The sequence below is a fragment of the Harmonia axyridis genome, chromosome 1, assembly GCF_914767665.1.
Source record: "Harmonia axyridis chromosome 1, icHarAxyr1.1, whole genome shotgun sequence".
NCBI lineage: Eukaryota > Metazoa > Arthropoda > Insecta > Coleoptera > Coccinellidae > Harmonia > Harmonia axyridis.
This window is the reverse complement of record NC_059501.1, coordinates 16,102,410-16,122,232: the sequence shown is the minus strand read 5'-3', so window position 1 is coordinate 16,122,232 and position 19,823 is coordinate 16,102,410. Positions and strand designations below refer to the sequence as shown.

The following is a 19,823-nucleotide window of genomic DNA, read 5'->3' as shown; positions in this document are numbered from 1 at the left end:
AAATTCAGAGCATGTCAATGATAACCAACTGAATTAAAATTTACATTTTGTGATTCACGCTGGAGATTATACAATTTCAAGCTTATTCTCAAGCCTAAATATGTAAAGGGTATGCCAAATTGGACAATTTTGAATGGAAAGTCCTATCTCTATACTAGATTAGGGAGTCTGAGGCCAAATTTTCATGAGAAACTCATTGGTAGAAAACACAACTCTATAACTATCACCTTTACATAGTTACATCGTGTTTTTCGAAAATGTTCATTTACACATGATTATTGTTTCTCTAATTCTGTGGTTTTTCCGTTCATTCTTCCACATCTTGTAGAACAAAATCGTGCGAGAATATATCAGAAACGCTAGGTTTTCATGGTTATATTTTATTAATCTATTTTGGTACTCCGAACTTTCCGCCACGGCTTTATCTGTCAATTCATCAATTTGCCTTAAAGAAATCAGTTCTGCCAACCAACATTTTTCAATGCAAAAATCACTAAAATATATTTATGGAAATATTTCATTAATTTCAATGAAAATGCAATGAATCAGAGAAAATAATGTATAATACTCGTACAGAAGGCTCATTCTACCACTCGTTCATTCCAAAACTCGCCACTTCGTGGCTCGTTTTTGAATTTTGAACTCGTGGAAGAATATCAATGCCTTCTGCACTTGTATTATAAATAACTATTCTGAACTCGAATGTCACGCAGGTAGCTATAGCTTCTCAGTTTCCCACGTGGTTATGTTAGTTGTAGCCCGAAAACCCATTGGGTGTTCCTGCTGAAACCACAAATGGACGGCTGGCTTCTGTTGCTGACTCCGTTTGTTTGTTGCTTCCTTCAAGTGTTGCTCATCCTGGTACTTTTTCACCGTACTGATAAAGGCCGAAAGCGCGTAACACGTGTCTACGGTTAGCACTTCTCCTTGAGGGTATGTCCTCATTCGTTTCTCTTGTTTTTTTGAAAAATCCCTTCGCTACCCTATCCACATGATTATTGTTGCTGGACTCGAATGTCACGTAGCTAAAGCTTCCCGCGTGGTGATGTTATTTGTTCCCTGAAAACCCATTGGAACTTCCTGCTGAAACCGCGAATGGACGGCTGGCTTCTGTTGTTGACTCCGTTTGTTTGTTGTTTCTTTCAAGTGTTGCTCATCCTAGTACTTTTACTGATGAAGGCCGATAGCCCGAAATACGTGTCTACGGTTAGCACTTCTCCTTGAGGGTGTCCTTATTCTTTTTCCCTTGAACAATCCTCTCGTTACCCTTTCCACACGATTATTGATTTATAACATTCATGACGAATAATCGGATAACTTCTCGAATTCCCTTCTTAAGATCTCAAACCGATTATGGAGCGTAGACCTCATCTTTCACATGGTCCCCAACGAAAAAAGTCTTAAGGTGTGGTTAGGTTAGTTTATGTTTTTTTGTACGAGTATTATAAAGGGTGTTTTTTTTAGAGCTATAGAACTTTAAATTGCAATAATGGCAATAACACGGCGAATGTTGTCTTCCAAATGGTCAAGGGTTTGTGGCTTATCCGCATAGACCAATGACTTTACATAGCCCCACAGAAAGTAGTCTAGCGGTGTTAAATCACTAGATCTTGGAGGCCAATTCACAGGTCCAAAACGTGAAATTAGGCGGTCACCAAACGTGTCTTTCAATAAATCGATTGTGGCACGAGCTGTGTGACCTGTTGCGCTGTCTTGTTGGAACCACAGCTCCTGGACATCATGGTTGTTCAATTCAGGTATGAAAAAGTTAGTAATCATGGCTCTATACCGATCACCATTGACTGTAACGTTATGGTCATCAACGTTTTTGAAGAAGTTTTTCTGGATGTAACGGTGTTTCGACATACACTTGAGGATTAGCTTCACTCCAAATGCAGCAGTTTTGTTTGTTGACGTAGCCATTCAACCAGAAGTGCGCTTCATCGCTAAATAAAATTCGCTTATGAAAATCGGGAACAACGGCAATCTCATTTTGAGCCCATTCGACGAATCTACGCCTTACTTGATGATCGTTTGGCTTCAATTCTTGCACGAGTTGGATTTTGTAAGCACGCAAACCAAGATCCTTTCGCAAAATCTTCCATAAAGTGTCTCTGGGGATGCGAGTTATCAATAAGAGTAAACGTGATGCGAAAACGTTCCATGGTCAATCGAATTAACTGCTCTGATGGACGATTTTGTCGACGATAAAATGGACGTAGTGCGCGATACGTAATCCGCACAGAACCATTATTTTCGAAATAAAATTGCACTATTTGCAATTGTTGCATTGTTCAGGCGTGAGTCTATTTATGATGAATTGCCAAACTAAACTGAGAATAAATCACTTGACAGCTGTTGAATCGGTCGCTATCTTGAACAATACTGCCAACTTAAAGTAATATACCTTGAAAAAAACACCCTTTACATTAGTTTCTCTAATTCACTGAATTTTTATTGAAATCAATAAATACTTCCATAAATATCCTCTAGTGAATTTTGCATTGAAAAATGTGAGTTGGCACAACATGATCTCTGTATCACAAATTTGACAGATAATTAATAGATAAATCTGTGGCTGTAGAGTTCCGAGTACTAACACATGATAATAAAATATAACTATGAAATCTCTGTGAATCTAAGATATTCTCGCAAAAATTAGTTCAATAAGGTGTGGTTGAATGAACGGAGAAATAATTGTTAAAATTATTAATTCCTGGACGTCTTCTGTAGGTACCTAAATTCGTTGGAATTAGTGAATGAAGAGACCCTGTTTATGGTTTCATTCAATAATTGGCAACAAAAATGAGATCAGATTGGCAGAATCACCTTCGAAACAAAAAGTGGTTTCCCGATACTACGGTATCGCAACATCTCTAGTTAAACAGAAATAATGAGCCGATTCATCTTCAAACAATGTTTGTGGAGCGAACGGTGTGGGATAAAAAATCCTACGTGCCATGAAATAATTTAACAAACAGATCGATTTCCAGTCGAATCCACATCAAAAAGTGACCTTGGAAGATATGGCATAACTAGCCAAATGCCAAAAATTATAATTGGATTTTCAATTCACATGACTGGCTGACTTTTTTTATTAATAGGAAGAACAATTTTGAGCCCACTTATATGATTTATGTCTGTATTATGCTCTTTTTTCATGTCTCCGTTTTCCTTTTGAGTTTCTCATTTCATTGGAATTATAATTTAGAAGACAAAACGAGGAAAGCACTGATGTTGGCGCCAGGATCTTCTAAGCGCTCGCTCATTCATACGCCAATTGCGCCAAATCTCAAACAAAACGGATCTGCATTATTGGATATTTCCTTCCTTATATTCTTCTTGAATTTTCTATACATAGTTCAATCGAATCACAATGTAGTCACAGAAATATCCAGTATTTCTTTCGATATTCTTTCAATGATGTGAATTAATCTACTTCCAAAAATAATTTGGAGTTATCACGAAAGCAATATAGGGCCTTTACGTTTTTTACTCATAACTTATTTACAAGACAGCTTAATCTTTATGAGCAATAATTACAAGATTGATAGCGTCGTATTAGAATTAGACCGAATCTTTACACTGAGAAATTACTGAAAACCTTATTCAGCATATTTTAATCCTGCTATAGGAACTAACACGGAAGAGGGAGAAAAATAGCAATTTGACACGCAAATCGTCCACTTTTTCAACGTGCCCAGATTTAACTGCAGTCTTGTCTGATCGTGACTAAATAGCTGAGTTGCTGTCTACAATATTTCTTGTGCAGTGACATAAATTGTTTAATGATTAGGTAACCCTGTAAAACAAGACAACCCCGAATGATTGATGTTCAAGAATAATCGTTTGTTTCCAGACAAATTTAATTAGTCCTTCTCTCTAGCGTATAATTAAATCAACTTAAACGCTTTCTTGTATCATTTATTTCGCCTTGGTACTCGGCAGACAGCATCCTCTGGAGATTGGGGGTTTGTTGCCGAGTGGAGTTGCAAACAGACGTGTGAATTGTGAAGTCGAAGAAAGGTAGAAAGCATTCGTTGAAACAGTGATGGAATTTATCTCATTCTGTTATATGGGAATTTTCAGGCTCTTGAGCTATGCTTTTGATTCTTTTTTCTGTTCGAGTAATCCAAGAGTCATTCCTTTGAAAGGCTATTTATATTAATATTATTATATTAATACTATCTGTAAATTAGGCAGTTTCGAAGAAACGAATGGAATACATTTCTGAAAATTGGCATAACCCAATGAACACATCGTACGATGATTCAAAGTTCATACCATGTTGGGTCATTGAAATTCACGTTAGCGGTTGAATTTTCAACGTTGTCATTTTGGTTTCAATCCGTAGTTATTTGTATATTATCAAGCAACGTTATTTCCCCTTTTTCTCAGAAGCTTTTGACAAATTTACCTATGACGAGAGAACCAGAAGTTCAAATTAAAAAAAAAAAATCAAAAATTGTCTCTAAACCATGTAATTTGCAAAACTGGTTTAATTTGAAAAAAAATAATTTTTTCGGCAACCGTCCGGGAAGTGCTCACTTCCTGGACGCTTTTTCTCTGAGAAAGTAGCATTTCCCGGCCTAGTCCGGAAAGTACGTACTTCCCGGACTAGGCCGGAAAAGACTCATAGAATCCATAGCAACCGAGATAACGGTTGACAGTTCATATGAAATTAGTTGTCAAAAATTTGCATGTTTTTTGATCGCAATCGCAATAAGATATGGAAAGCAGCAGCGATAGTGTTATTTTACATGGTTGCCGAAAAAATATTGTACGCAACACGCCCGAAAATGGTTTTTTTGGACTCACAGACTTCCAGGACTCGCTTACGCTCGTCCTGGAATTTTGTCTATTCGTCCAAAAAAACCCTATTTTCCGGACTTGTTACGTAAATTACTATTTTTGGAAAACTTTTTATGTCGTTGTTCTATAGTTTTTCCAATAACATATTTGGATAGTCCGTGAAAAATACTCATATTAATGGGTCACATTTTAATTTTGCTCAAAGAATTAATCACAAAAAAACTACCTTGTACAAAATTTGAATTTCTGTGATGTTTGTTATAAGGAAGAAGATCTATAATACAGAGAGCTAACTCAACCTAACCTAACCCAACCTGGAAGTACAAAATTGCAGTTGTTCACAATACAATATATTCCCTTGTTGTAACTCTCTGCTAGTGAAGTTACTCATAACACACTGAAATTTTGAAGGATTCAAAATGAACCTTAAATCTAACCAGAATAATGCAAACGTGTCTATTTTTGGTTATGTAAAATACTTAAATGTATAAATATTATTTATATATGTATTGGTATTCGATCAACGTTTCTGTTGCTATCATAATAAAACCTTAATTATTCGTCTCAATATTGATAAATTATAAAAAAAATATATTATGCACTACTGGTGGTAATAATACAAACTGATTTCGATTATTTTTATTGATAGTTGTTTGGCAATTCTCCTGAAAATTTCAGAAACTGATTTGGTTTGCAGCTCATGTGACTTTAAGGTGGATAGTATTCGCTTTTATATGGTGAATTTATTTGAATGTGAATTTGTTCATACGTCAACGATGTCAAAAACGACATGAGCTACATATGAAATATCCTACATAGGTAAGTATACAGCAACAACGTTAAAACCAATCAGGTCGCTTCTATCCAGCAGCAGAAATTTCCTCTACAACTCTGCGAGTTCCTTGCTTTGATCTCTGGAAAATGTAATTTTCACATGTACTGCTGGTAATAATTTGGAAAATTGAACGCATTTAAGCATGTTACATGGAGCGACAACATCCTACTGCCGTTGTTATTGAATTAAGCTTTTGTCGAGTTTGTTTTGTCCTTTAGCTAGTGTAATAACAGAGAGTATTTTGTCATTTCATTTCAAGTTCCCTGAATTAATTTTTATTATACGAATGAAACTCGTGCGGAAAGTTGTGGAATTATACTAAGTTTATAGGTTTTTGAATAGTTTTATTATCAGTTAACAGTTGAGTTCGTTAATGGGCATAATCCGACGAAGGGTTTCGTAAATATACAGAATATCAGAAATTGTATTTTCCTGTTGATTCAATATCGAATCTAGATGTAGGGTTACATTTTCAAGCCTCGTGAAAACTTCATGATGATCGTATAACTAGAACTTTAAAAATTTGGGAGGAATTTGAAAGTTTTCAGAGTGTTCTCTCAGTAAATCATGTCTGGAATTATTGATCAGGGAACAGTGTGCATCGTTCAGGTAGGCGTTCAGAGTCTTTATGATAACTTTTTTATATTGAGTATTATTCTCTTTTCTTTTTAGTTTTCTATTTTCAGAGTGAATTAATATATCTTTTCTTTGTAACTATACATAGGCGCACTAGGATTTATTTAATATGTTTCTCTCATTTCAGGGTTTGAGAGGTAGAACAGAAGGATGTAGTCCACCAGAATTCCGCTCTGTCATTGATATATGGAATTATGTTTTTATTCATTATGTAATATTGTTTATGATAATCAATGAAGTCCTGTTATTAATTCCTTGTTTTTTCTTGACAAAAAATCTTGATACTAACATAAAATTTCTTGTCTTGAAATCTAAAATTACTTCTTGTATATTGACATCAAGGCAAGATCCAGACGTTGTCCAGAAGTTATCAAGATCTCGGCGTCCCCTCAAAACATACCAACCCCCACTACAACTAAAATATTTCCGCTAAATATATTTGTCTGTCCTTTTAGCCGAATACTGGATCCGTCCATAACGCTGGAAAATGCAATCGAGTATAGCAGTCTTGGCGAAGGTGAAGGATGGGGCATAATAATGAGACCGGATCCCCGGACAAGACCTCCGGTAGAACCGGCGGAATAAAGGTATTGATCCCACGTACATATTTCATTCCTGGGCACAAGAGGATGTATATAGACTATGGCCGAGCGAGGTAAACGCTGTCCACGGCTGCACAAATAATTCATGACTTGTCATAAGATGGCCATTCCCGAGATTAACTGCCGGGTCAGGAACAGATGTAATCTGCGGAAAGATCGAATTCGGCTCGTTGAAAATCATCGGCCAAGTGAGAGGAGCGTCCGGACTTCTTGCGGATTCGTTGAAATGCGTTCCGGAGGTCGAATTTCGTTCTTGTTTAATTGGTTGATATAAATTTTCAGTCCCGGATTTCGGGGTCCTTTGTAATCCCGACTGAGGCGTGTTGAATAAATGATAACGTGTGTAGATGTGTGTACAGGTTTCCTGTGTGGACACATTGTTTTGGGGGCTTCGAAGAAATATGGTGTCCCCACGTTTATCGTGGTAATTTCGCCGGTTTCGTAAGATAGAATCTCGAGTTACCTGTGATGAAGGTTTTGCCACCAATACAATTTGAAATGGTTATAATGGCAACAATGTGTATTATTATTTGATATTTCGTCTTTCATTTGTGTTCAATAGGTTATGCCAATCAATCATAGAAAGATATACCCTTCAACAATGTTTATAAATTGATAATAGTTATTTATAATACAAGTGCAGAAGGCATTGATATTCTTCCACGAGTTCAAAATTCAAAAACGAGCCACGAAGTGGCCAATTTTTGGAATGAACGAGTGGTAGAATGAGCCTTCTGTACGAGTATTATACATTATTTTCTCTAATTCATTGCATTCTTATTGAAATTAATGAAATATTTCCATAAATATCATTTAGTGATTTTTGGCTTGAAAAATGTTGGTTGGCAGAACTGATTTCTTAAAGCCAAATTGATGAATTGACAGATAAAGCCGTGGCGGAAAGTTCGAAGTACCAACATATAATGATAAAATATAACCATGAAAACTGTGCGTTTCTAATATATTCTCGCACTATTTTGTTCTACAAGATGTGGAAGAATGAACGGAGTAACCACAGAATTAGAGAAATTATTTTATCAAATTCAATGCTCATTGGTGAAAAAACATTATTCAGTGAATCGACTCAATATTCGTGGAATATTGTAGACGAAGGACCAGACAACAGTTGTCACTGGTTGTTGTTCAATATGAGCTCCTGATCAAGAAACTCTCCCGACCCAATCTTATGACTAGTTTACAGAAATACAGGATGTCGAAGTTAGAAAATGGCATTCCTTTACAGTAACATTTCACGTAGATTTAGATTTGGATTTAATAAAGGAGGTTCTGTTCCACTGGAACCTAATAGTCAATTTTCCCCTCCATCTGAGCTATTCTCTCCATAACGTGATCTTCAGCTTGCCTTCCAGTTCCAGTGTTCTTTCTAATAAACTCAAGTATCTAGGATGGCTTCAAGGAGGCGAATTACTCACTTCTAAAAGTTACGTGTTCAAAGCAAATTTTGTGTTGGCTAGTAATGGCGAGGAGATTCGTCACTAAGTGACCTGGAATTTCCTCCCCACAGAATCTGCACTCGTCATTTTCTGTTGGACCCATTTCCATGAGGTGTTTCCTAAGGCGACAATGCCCTGTGAGGAATCCAGCGGGGGGTGCAGTATATTTTTTCTAAGATCCAGATACTTCTTGGAACTCGCAGTGTCCAAGTTTCGAAGAAATTTTTGGAGTGATCTAAACCAGGAAGATTCCGCCATAGTGTTTTTCTTCGGTGTTTCCTTCTTCTGGAACTCTTTCTTGTAGGTACATTTATCTACGCCACAGAAAGTTTACCATGAAAGGAGTTTGTGCTCCTTTTCTGGCAAGTGTGTTGGTCTGTTCATTACCGCTAATTTCCGAGACTAAAAAGACCTTGTTATTCTTTCCTATTTCATTAAATTTTCTCCGGCACTCCAATACCATCTTAGAACCGATGATATGTGAGCTCAGTGCTTTGATTGCAGCCTGACTATCAGCATGTATCGCTATTTCACATTTCTGTTGGTCATTTCTGGTAGGAAAACATTTCGAATGAAACACTTTTACTCGACAAATATAGCTTACCCATGATATAATAATTTTGGATTGGTTTTCGATCAAAATGTTTGTTAGATACTAAGTGAGTCGATCATTATTCAAAATGAAATTCATTGAATTCATAATTCACCCTGTCATCAAAAAAATCGTCTGTGGAATAATAGAATTCTTTTTCATTACTCTTAGTTCAATTACACTATTGTAATGACAACAGTATACATTTTGTTGTTACCAGTTTTTGAGATATACAGGGTAATATATCAAGAGGCGAGACATTTATTAATAAAGTTGTAAAAAAGTGGAATAAAATGAAAATTTCATACAGAGTAACGGCAAGAGACACGTTGGCGTTTTAACTTATTGTTATTTTGTTCTTATATAATAACATTGTACATGGTGTCCCAAATTTGATGCTCACTGGGAGCATCTCAAGAATTATAAGATTCAGGGAAAATCTTCAAAGACGCCGATCTTTGCCTTCGATATAATAAGACATCAGAAAGCAGATAATAGATATCTTGATTCGTCAACAGTCAACAGTCGAATGTTCCGATATATCTTTGTTTCTATTTGAGGTATGCGAAAAATTCCAGAAAGTTTTTTTCAGTAATCCTAGCTCTGTACGCTCGGTTAGGAATCTACTCTGCTTTGATGCCGAGTTGAAGATATAATTTTTTCTCCGATTGTTCATAATGATATATGTAGAATATTGTATTTGCGAATTATAACAATATTCACAGTCTTCTTATTTTTCCTGTAGGGATAAATTAAAACAAAACTTGATAGAAATCACAATTGTTGTGATCATCGGTTGCTAAAGCCTAATAATTATAGTTTGACAACTTATGAAATGTTTAATTTCCATTGAAAATAATCATTTTGCTGTCTAGGCGAGAAAGTCCTTACTTTGCGGACGCACTTAAGTACCAACTTGTGTTGTGCTCTCTATCCTCCACTCGGGGTGTTCATTACATCGCATTATCTTGAATGTGGTGCAACAAAATTGAATTTCGTGTTTTATCAACCAATTCCTGGACTTTTTCTGCAAGATCTTATAGCTATTTTATTATAACTCTCCTCCTCAATCACTAAAGCACATACAATTTCACAAAGAAAACTTTCATCATATTCGCGTTGTATCACATTGTCGGCTGTTTATACGTAGCACCTACTTAATTGTGAAACATCTCAAAGTTGTGAACCTTAACTCCCCTCTTATTGAACTATAAAACTTCATTGATATTCGAAACGACTTCTCCGTATATCAAAATGTCGAGCAGTTCGCATTTATTGAACTGCATCCCGAAAATCTGAATGGATCCCATGAAACCTGATTATCTGCGACTATCAGAAGACGGATTACGCCAGAAAATGTATTATCATTCGCTCCCAGAGTTGCAGCAGTCGGGGATTCGTATAAAGTTTGAAGTTGAGAGACGGTTAGGAAAATAAATATCGGCGCGATAGAAATGGAATTCCTGAACGTCCCCGGATATACGACATGTGCATTACATTTACGTCAAGAAACAGCGATTTAAAAGTCTCATTACTGTATGCAAATCGGGACAGAAACCAAAGGCTGCGCGCTCTACGCCATCCGGATTTCTTGTGCCAAAAGTTCCCATTTGTTATTCGGACATTGCTGTATGGTTTGGCAGTCTGCGAGATATACGGAAAGTGGTTTGTCATTTTGGAGCATGAAACAAAAAATATTCGTGAAATGTCATCCTGTTCTTTTGACCAGATTAATAACTTAGTGTCTCCGATTCGTCCAGGTTTCTAACAGGTCAATTGAAAAGTCCCCGGTCTACCATATTACAACACATTTCTTTGGCAGAATTCGATTTTATTATTAGCTGCCTTCGATGGCGATACAGCATTTATAGCGATGTTCCAACTTTTTGATGCCATTTTTGTAGTACGATTTGTCTTTCGCTTCAAAATTGACCACAGTTTCAGCGATTACTTCTTCATTAGCGCTAAATTTCTTTCCATTGAGCATTATTTTGAGGTCTGAGAACAGAAAAAAGTCACTGGGAGCCAGATCTGGCGAATACGGTGGATGCAGAAGCAATTTGAAGAACAATTCATGCAATTTTGCCATTGTTTTCATTGATGAGCACCTTTTTTTTCTTCAAATTCAACGATTCCATGCTTTAAACGATATAATAATCGCTGTTGATGGTATAACCCTTTTGGAGGTAATCAATGAATATAATATTCATTGATTACCTTGCGCATCCCAGAATATAGATGCCATAACCTTGCCAGCTGACTTTCGTGTTTTCCTCGATTTGGAGTTGGTTCATCGTGTGCAGTCCAATCTGCTGACAGTCGATTGGACTCTGGAGTGACATAATGGGGTCATGTTTCATGCATTGTCACATATCGACGCAAAAATTCAGGTTTATTGCACTTAAACAGCTTCAAATAATGGTCAGAATCATTAACACGTTGTTGCTTTCGATCGATTGTGAGTTCGCGCGGCACCCATTCTGCACACAGCTTGCTCATGTACAAATATTCGTGAATGATATGATTTACACGTTCAGATGATGAAGGTGACAGCCTTTTTTGGGTGTCCACTGCGTTTGCCGTCTTTGGTGCTCATTCCAACACGTTTAAACTTAGCATACCAATCAATGATGACTTATTTTCCTGGTGCAGACCTCGGAAACCCTTCAGCAAACCAAGATTTTGCTTCAACTGTATTTTTTCCCTTCAAAAAGCAATCCCCGATGGTATCGAGTACTGCTGGGGTTATTCACATCTATATGATTTAAGTTTAAGTAGTAGGAAATTTTGGAATCCGAGCCTCAAGAATTGTATAAATTATCAAATCTTGGTAACACCAATTCATCTCGATGCGAATAATATATCCAAATTCCTTCCACAAGTGTCGTGTATAATACACCAATACTCAAAATGCTCTATGCTGCCCTATGCGTCAATTCCCGCGCTCCTATTCATAGATCACAAATACTGTACGATTCCTCGAATAGTCGCATCGGCTGCGTTCGACACGAGTCGTAATCTTTGTACAGTCCATTCAGGAATTATTGACATCCCGGGTGGCTTTGGAAAATCGAAATTAAGTTGGTACTGGCTCATTCAGTAACATTTTGAATTGCAGATTTCGGGTTGGCATTGGAAATGTCATTGACAAGAAGTTAGATTTCAGTTTGTTTGTGTTATTGGTTTTGATCGAAGAAATTTTGAAACTTAAGAGTTGTATCAATTTCAAACACACATTGATTAGTTTATTTGAGTATTTCTCACAGTACTGTTTGAAAAAAGAAGAAGGCAAGTCATTACAACCTGGATTATTAGTGGAAGAAAACATGTGCAATACGATTTCACCTTCAAAGAATCATTGAATGATTTGATTGTTACCAAAAGCCGAGCCAAAAGCAACCAATATATCAGTCTGGATGAAATTTGACCAAAAAGCATCTGGATTTTAATCAATCAAAGACAATATTACATAAACTCAATTGGTTACAAGTTCAAAACACTTAATAAAAGGAAAATTCTTATTGATAAACAGAGAAATATAATGAGTTGAGTACGATTTTATGGTGAAATCAGAGAATATTTGCAACAAAATGTGAAATTCATTTATCTGGAGGAAACTTGGTTATTTGAAAATGCCAGCATTATTCAACATTGGACTCTAGAAAGAAAACAAAATGTTTTTCAAGTATATTTAAGGGTAAAAGTAGAAGGAGCACTGTTTCGAATGCTGGATATTTGGATTTTTACCTGGATGTTTTGTTTTGACAGTGGTGACCATGAGGATTATATAAATCTATGAAGAGAGGATTATTTTATAATTGGATTGCTAAACAAAGTCTTGGCATTGCATCTATAGTTTATTTATATTCTATATTGAAATTAAGTATTGTTATATCTGTTTTTTGTTCTTCAATGAGTAATCCAAAAATCTAATAAATTCCAATTGCTTTAAAGAATTTTTACTGAGTATTTAATCGAAAAATATATTCAGAAGAGTAACTTCAAGAATTTCTTCACCTCTTACCCACTTGAAGATAATAATAGAATGCAATAAAATTTTAAAATTCACAAATTAAAAATAATTTCATGCAAAAATGCTTTTAGTGAGTGAGTTAAAGCTGTTATGGGCAAAATAATTTATGTAATTTAATAGAAACTATAATATTATAAAAGCATTTCAATAAAAAACAGAAAACTCAAGTACAAATAGTACCTATATTTTTCATACAAGTTTAATCAATCATTCATGTCATGTCATGAACAGTTTCAATAAATAGTGACTTTAGAAAGTAATTTACACATCGGCTGATAAATTGGTTCCAATTTTGAAAGTTACAGTACAACTGTGATGTCAAAATTTTTCATATACTAAATGGATTCTTTGAATTTTATTTCTGTCTTATGATATGGCTCTTCCATTCACTAAGCTGCACTATTTGAATTTATCAACCAGTTTTTTCTGTTCTCTTCATCAGTGCAGACACCACAGATGAAATGATCCATAAGAGTTATTTGATAAGAATTTTGCAAGCAGGTTGGTATCCAGTGTCCATCAGTAATGCAACAATTTTTGAAGAGCCTTTGGTGAAAAGGAATATGCATATTTTAATGATCTTCAATGGGATCTTTCATGGGCGACTCTTAAATGAATAGATATCTCTTCATTGGATTTCCTTGAAATGAGATAGCATTTTACTATATTTTTACGTTATATAATCTGAATTTCAATTTATGAAATCATAACTGTATGCGTCCCTTCGTAATAATCGTAATTTCAAAAATTCAGGATCTTTGGGATACAAAAATGATGAAAATAATTTAAACTGGTTATTTCTATGATGAACCATAGCAATTTTTAGTGATATTTTTGTAACCAGAAATAAAGCCGCGACTAGACGTTCATGGCCTGCTTTGATGTCAATAATTCCTGAATGGACTGTAGTGATCAATTAGCAATGCCCGTTCGGAATAGTTCCTCACTAAATACAGTACAACACCAGGCAGTGAGATCGAGTCCTAATTACAACCTTGAGTCTTGAGTCCAATAATGGACGAAACCTTAATCTCCCCCACTCCACGATTCTCTAGAATTAATAAAGGCTCCTTCAGAGATGATCTGTCGTCGCAGATACGCAGTGAATCATGCGATCGTTAGAACGGAACCACTTGAGGTTGACATTATATCATGGTGACGCATTGACTGCATAAATGATTCAAAGTGCCGACCGGAATTTATCCGGGCACTAATTCTGATTTACGAGATCCTCGCGAAACTTAGTTTCCGCCCCATTTCTCATCTCGATCTCGTCCTATTTGTCGAATCGGGGAACACGACAGCACCCGCGACGATTTAGGGAATGCCAGGAATGCATTCGGGACTTTTCTCGCGGGCTTATACGGGCTCTCGGCTAATTTGTCGAAGTGGGGAAAAACAAGGAGTCCAGGAACCCAATTAGGGTTTATCCCACCTCTGATGTCCTTACCTCATCGGGTTTGCGACTCCGGGAATCCTCGGGATTAAATTTATCTCGGTTTCCGTTTCTTTGATTCCGGTTTACTTTATGATTGTTTTTGCGCTGTCGGGACTGGAAAGGGACTAGTGCATTTATAAAATGCGGAGATTTACTTTTATAGCTCTGTCACACTGGAGCGGGTTTTTTTATTAGTGGCTGACTGTGACTTATTATGATCAAACAGGGACTGAGAGAACTTTGTCATGCTAGTTTCTTTTTTGAGATTTTGTACTGTAATTACCAATTACACAATAGTGCACTTTTTATTCCATTCTCTCTGTAGTACGAGAGGGGATTTAATCAAAGCGAACTCTTATTTTCGAAACACTGAAAATTTTACTGTTGGTCTATTATTTGCTCTTTCAACTCAAGTGAAAAAATTTGAAATGGTATAATCAAAGTCACGAAAAATTTAAATGAATATTCAAAGGCGGCATTCGAATCCGATTGGAATTTCAGAAACTCTTGAAATATTACCATTTAGTATTTTATTTCCTCTTCAAACTCAATATATATCGACATCAGAAGAAAATATACCATTTATTCCGAATGAAAATGTCCCAAATTCATATCTCCGGAACTATAAATGCAACGAATTTCATATAATTACCTTTAACAGAAAAAAAACTGTTTATTTATCGTATTTGGTTGCGCTTATAGTTAATATTTTGAAAACTATGTAATTCATGCATTGAAATGGACGGTGGTCATATGGTATCTTCTGTAGAAGACTAAAAGTAAAAAATAAATCGAATAACTTCTGTGATTTATTGTCTTTGGTTAGGCTCTTAGTCAAAATATTGAAATCCTAAAATCACTCATATCTCCAAAATAACGGCTCATTTTCGGGCCCATGTTTATATATAACTTTTTACTTATTTTGAGGTCTAGAATTAGCTCCCAAATATTGAAAGGTTTTTCTTAACACCCGGTATATTCCATAACGTAATCTGTAAAAATTTCAATTTTTTTTCTTCGACCAGTTCCAAGGATTTATTATTGAAAATAATTGATTGAAAGCAGATGGTATGGAATAGTTGAATGAAATGTGAATTAGTCTTTACAAATATAAAAAACCTAAACCCGATCCGATTTGTAATCATTGATATATTGGGTATTTCTCTTCCAATATTCTTCTTGAATTTTTTATGGTTCTTATGCTGTGATAAGCTTGAAATTTTGCATTGAGATCGAAATCGTTATTCAATATGAACAAATACAAGTTTTGATCTCGATCAAATATGTAGTTTCGAAATGAATACACAATCAATATTTCGAACTGCAATATTTACGGACCTCAGGTAGATGAGGATCCCAATTAGTATCGACCTTCTCTAATGTGCTTACTGGAGGAAATTGTATTGTCAAGTGAAATATGTGTTAGAATATTATTGTGGAAAAATTTTCAGGGTTACAATTATTATCTATCAAAATTGTAGTGACTCTGTCAGCTCATATATGGCGCTGTAAGTTTTCGTGCCACGCTGCTTCGGCCCCAACGGATTCAAAGGTTTCGTTGCAATGGAACAGGGTCACCTCTCATGGAGAGGTGACCCTGTTTCACCATGATGGTGTGAGAGGGTGTGTATTAGGCATGGATAGCTGGATAGCCTAACTGAAAAGTCCACCAGCGATCACGGTACGAAACACCAAACTCCTGGGAGAGGGCGCACCTCGTGACTTGGCTCAAGAAAGAGATCGAAACGAACTGAACTCAAATGGAATGCTTATACTATGATCAATATTCAATAGCGAGGTAGTTTACTATTCGCTATTATCTGGTAGCTGAGTACAAACAAGTAAACTGCATAATATGTATTCACGGCAATGAAACATATCGATATATTTGTAACGAAGAATGGCGTATATGCAGTAATTATAGAGCATGGATGCACGAGTAGTATTCAGATAACGAACGTGATGCAAACAATTACCGTTGAGACAATTATCATTGCGGTTTGTTTTGTTTTCAAAATGATGTGTTTTTATATTATCTATAGTTGTGACCCATGATTATGTTTTTTTTATATGAAACAATATTTTATTATTTATAAAATTATTAGAAGAACTTGTTATTTACAGTCTGAAGTTTCAAATATTCCAAATATTCAACATTTTATTCATTTTACAATTGAAACTTACATAATGATTGGAATAATGATATGTACTTTATATTTAAAGAATGTTTTCTTCACCTGGAAGTGGAAAATTTATAAATCGTTGAACCTTAAGGTTTCTCAACTGCTCCCTAAATATTAATATCATAAACAACATATTAAACCACATGTTCAGTTATTATCAAGGCGATCATTTGATTAGAAACCTCTTAAATTGAATAAATACTTCATTCACAATATTCTGTACACATAACTTTATTCAATTGCAATAATTCTACCGTAACGTCACAATGCGCCTATTTGGACAAGCCAAAATATGCTTCTATCGCCGTCAACGACAAAACTGCCACCGCCACGATAGCGGGACCGTCCTTGTTAGTTCAACAATAAGAACAAATATTGATCTCCACTCACTTATGATTGACACGTTGATTTTCACGATTCGGGTGGGCGACTGCTTGAAGTCAACTCGGCAACTGTACACACCGCCGTCGCTTTCACGTACGTTGTCCAGTGTCAGCTTGGCGGGCTCCTCCTGATAGCGAAAGTGTGCACGACCCCCTAGAAGGAGATCATCAGCCCAATGTTTGCCTGCCTCCAAGTCCTTGTCCCTGGAGTCGAATCTGGAACAGAATGGGAACAGGATTAGTGACCTTTTCCTAAGGGATCTGAGATTGAAACAATGATATGAGAAGGATTACGCCGTTCCGGAGGCTCGGGCCATTATTTGATTATCCCTGGTACGTGAAGAATGATAGCAGTTTATTGATAGCTTTTCGGAGAGCATTTTCAACGATCACGCCTGAGGAGTATCCATGTGATGGGATCATTTTGAAAGAATTGTTTTCACTACCGTATTTGAAATACTTCATTTTTTTTAATTTTTACATAGAGAAAGTTGATAGTACATTAATGAATAAATCCACATTTAGCAAGGGATTAGTTCTCTTCAATAAACTACCTGAAAAGATCAAAAAATATTGCAATAATCATAAAGAATTTAGAAAATGTTTAATGAGTTATATTTATGAAGAATATCATTAAGTTAGTGGATTACATTCATATTGTTCTCAATAGCCGAGTGCTAAATAAAGTTTATTTATTTTATTAATTTTTTTATTTTATTTATTTCAACATCAGGAAGGGGTTGAGGTTGAACCTATAAGCTCATAAGATTACATTTATATTGTTTTCAATAGCCGAGTGCTAAATAAAGTTTATTTATTTTATTAATTTTTTTATTTTATTTATTTCAACATCAGGAAAGGGTTGAGGTTGAACCTATAAGCTCATAAGATTACATTTATATTGTTTTCAATAGCCGAGTGCTAAATAAAGTTTATTTATTTTATTAATTTTTTATTTTATTTATTTCAACATCAGGAAGGGGTTGAGGTTGAACCTATAAGCACATAAGATTACATTTATATTGTTCTCAATAGCCGAGTGCTAAATAAAGTTTATTTATTTTATTATTTTTTTTATTGTATTTATTTCAACATCAGGAAGGGTTGAGGTCGAACCTATAAGCTCAAAAGAAAATTAACAGTTCATGTGAATACGAAACAAAAAAACAAAAAGAAATGAGATCAACAAAAAAACAAAAAGAAATGAGATCAACAAAAAAACAAAAAGAAATGAGATCAACAAAAAAAAAACTAGAGACTTCTGGCAGTGCATGCATTGAATCTGTTTTTAAACCCATTGACAGTAGGAGACTTCACAACTGTGGATGGAAGATTATTCTATTAGACGAATATCCTATTGGAAATGAACTTCTGGCGTGGTGTCGTCCTGTATGGTTCCTTCGACAGATTTAAGCGATGATAATAATATAAGTTGTACAACTTTGCTTCCGCCGTTTTGCAATAAATGGCTGTAGCGGTAAGTGGTAGTCGAAATAAATAGATCGTAGATGTCATACAATAAGTTATTTGTAAACATATAATGCCATCGAAATATGAGTCGATTTGTGCATGCATCATAACATTATTCTCGATTAAACATGTCAGCTTACGTGCCAAAATCTCATCATTTGCTTAGGGTATAATTTTTTGCTTTAATATGGAGAAATCTTCAGCTGAGGCCCATCGAATGCTCTCGAATACCTATGGAGAGGCCACTATTAGTGAAAGAACGTGCCGATAATGGCTTAAACGCTTCAAGAACGGGGATTTTCGCAGACCAGCATTGCGGCGGAAAGAGAGAAAGTATTCTATGATGCAGAATTGGAGGCATTACTTGATCAAGACTCGTGTCAAATGCAACAAGAATTGGATCATTGGGAGTGACGCAACAAGCCATTTCAAAACGCCTGAAAGTCATGGGATTGATTCGGAAACAAGGAAATTGGGTGCCGTACAAGTTGAAGCCGAGAGATGTTAAACGGCGTTCGTTTGCTTGTGAACAGCTGCTTGCAAAGCTAGGACGGAAGGGATTTCTGCATCGAATTGCGATTGTAGATGAAAAATGGGTTCATAACGATAATCCCAAGCGCAGAAGATAATTGGGATATCCTTGCCATGCTTCCACGTTGAAGACCAGATCGAATATTCACGGTTCCAAGGCCATGCTCAGGATTTGGTGGGATAAACTCGGCTTAGTGTGTTATGAGTTGTATACACCGACTGAAACAATCTCAGGCGATCATTATCGAACGCAATTAATGCGTTTGAGCCGAGCATTGAAAGACAAACGGCTGCAATACAATGGGATACATGATAAAGTGATTTTAAAACATGACAATGCTCGACCCCATGTTGCGAAAGTGGACAAGACATACTTGGAAACGTTATAAATTGAAGTTCTACCCCACCCGCCGTATTCTCCAGACGTTGCTATCACGGACTATCACTTGTTTCGATCAATGACACACGGCATGGCCCACCAGCACTTCTGGTTTTATGAAGAAATAAAAAATTGGATCCATTCGTGGATCGCTTCAAAAGATGACCATTTTTTTCTGAAAAAAAAAAAAACGGCCGAAGCAAAGTTGTAAGCCTATGTAGTTATTTATGTACCAAGGGCATTAAGTAGACGTTCATGTCCCGAAGGTTAGTGAATCGCCTGAAAATGAACATTTTCAGATACCTGTCGTGTATACAAACTTTTACGTCATTCTCGAATTTGAAAATTCAATTCTATCATAATGAACACATATCAACATTTTATGAGACGAAAACTTCAAATGTAAACACTGAAATAACCGGAAAAGCAGAAAAATCACGAAGCTCCTATGACAAAGAGAAGGTAATGGTGAAGA

The 19,823-nt window shown here is 35.9% G+C and overlaps 1 protein-coding gene across 2 annotated transcripts in view; it reads right to left on the bottom strand.

Moving 5' to 3' along the window:
- LOC123683162 (synaptogenesis protein syg-2-like) overlaps positions 1–19,823 on the bottom strand; it is a 554,553-nt gene that overhangs the window by 224,361 nt on the left and 310,369 nt on the right. For both annotated transcript variants that reach the window (XM_045622065.1, XM_045622072.1), the window contains exon 3: positions 16,976–17,184. In XM_045622065.1, the coding sequence (XP_045478021.1) occupies positions 16,976–17,184 (209 nt within the window). The remainder of the gene's footprint in view (positions 1–16,975; positions 17,185–19,823) is intronic.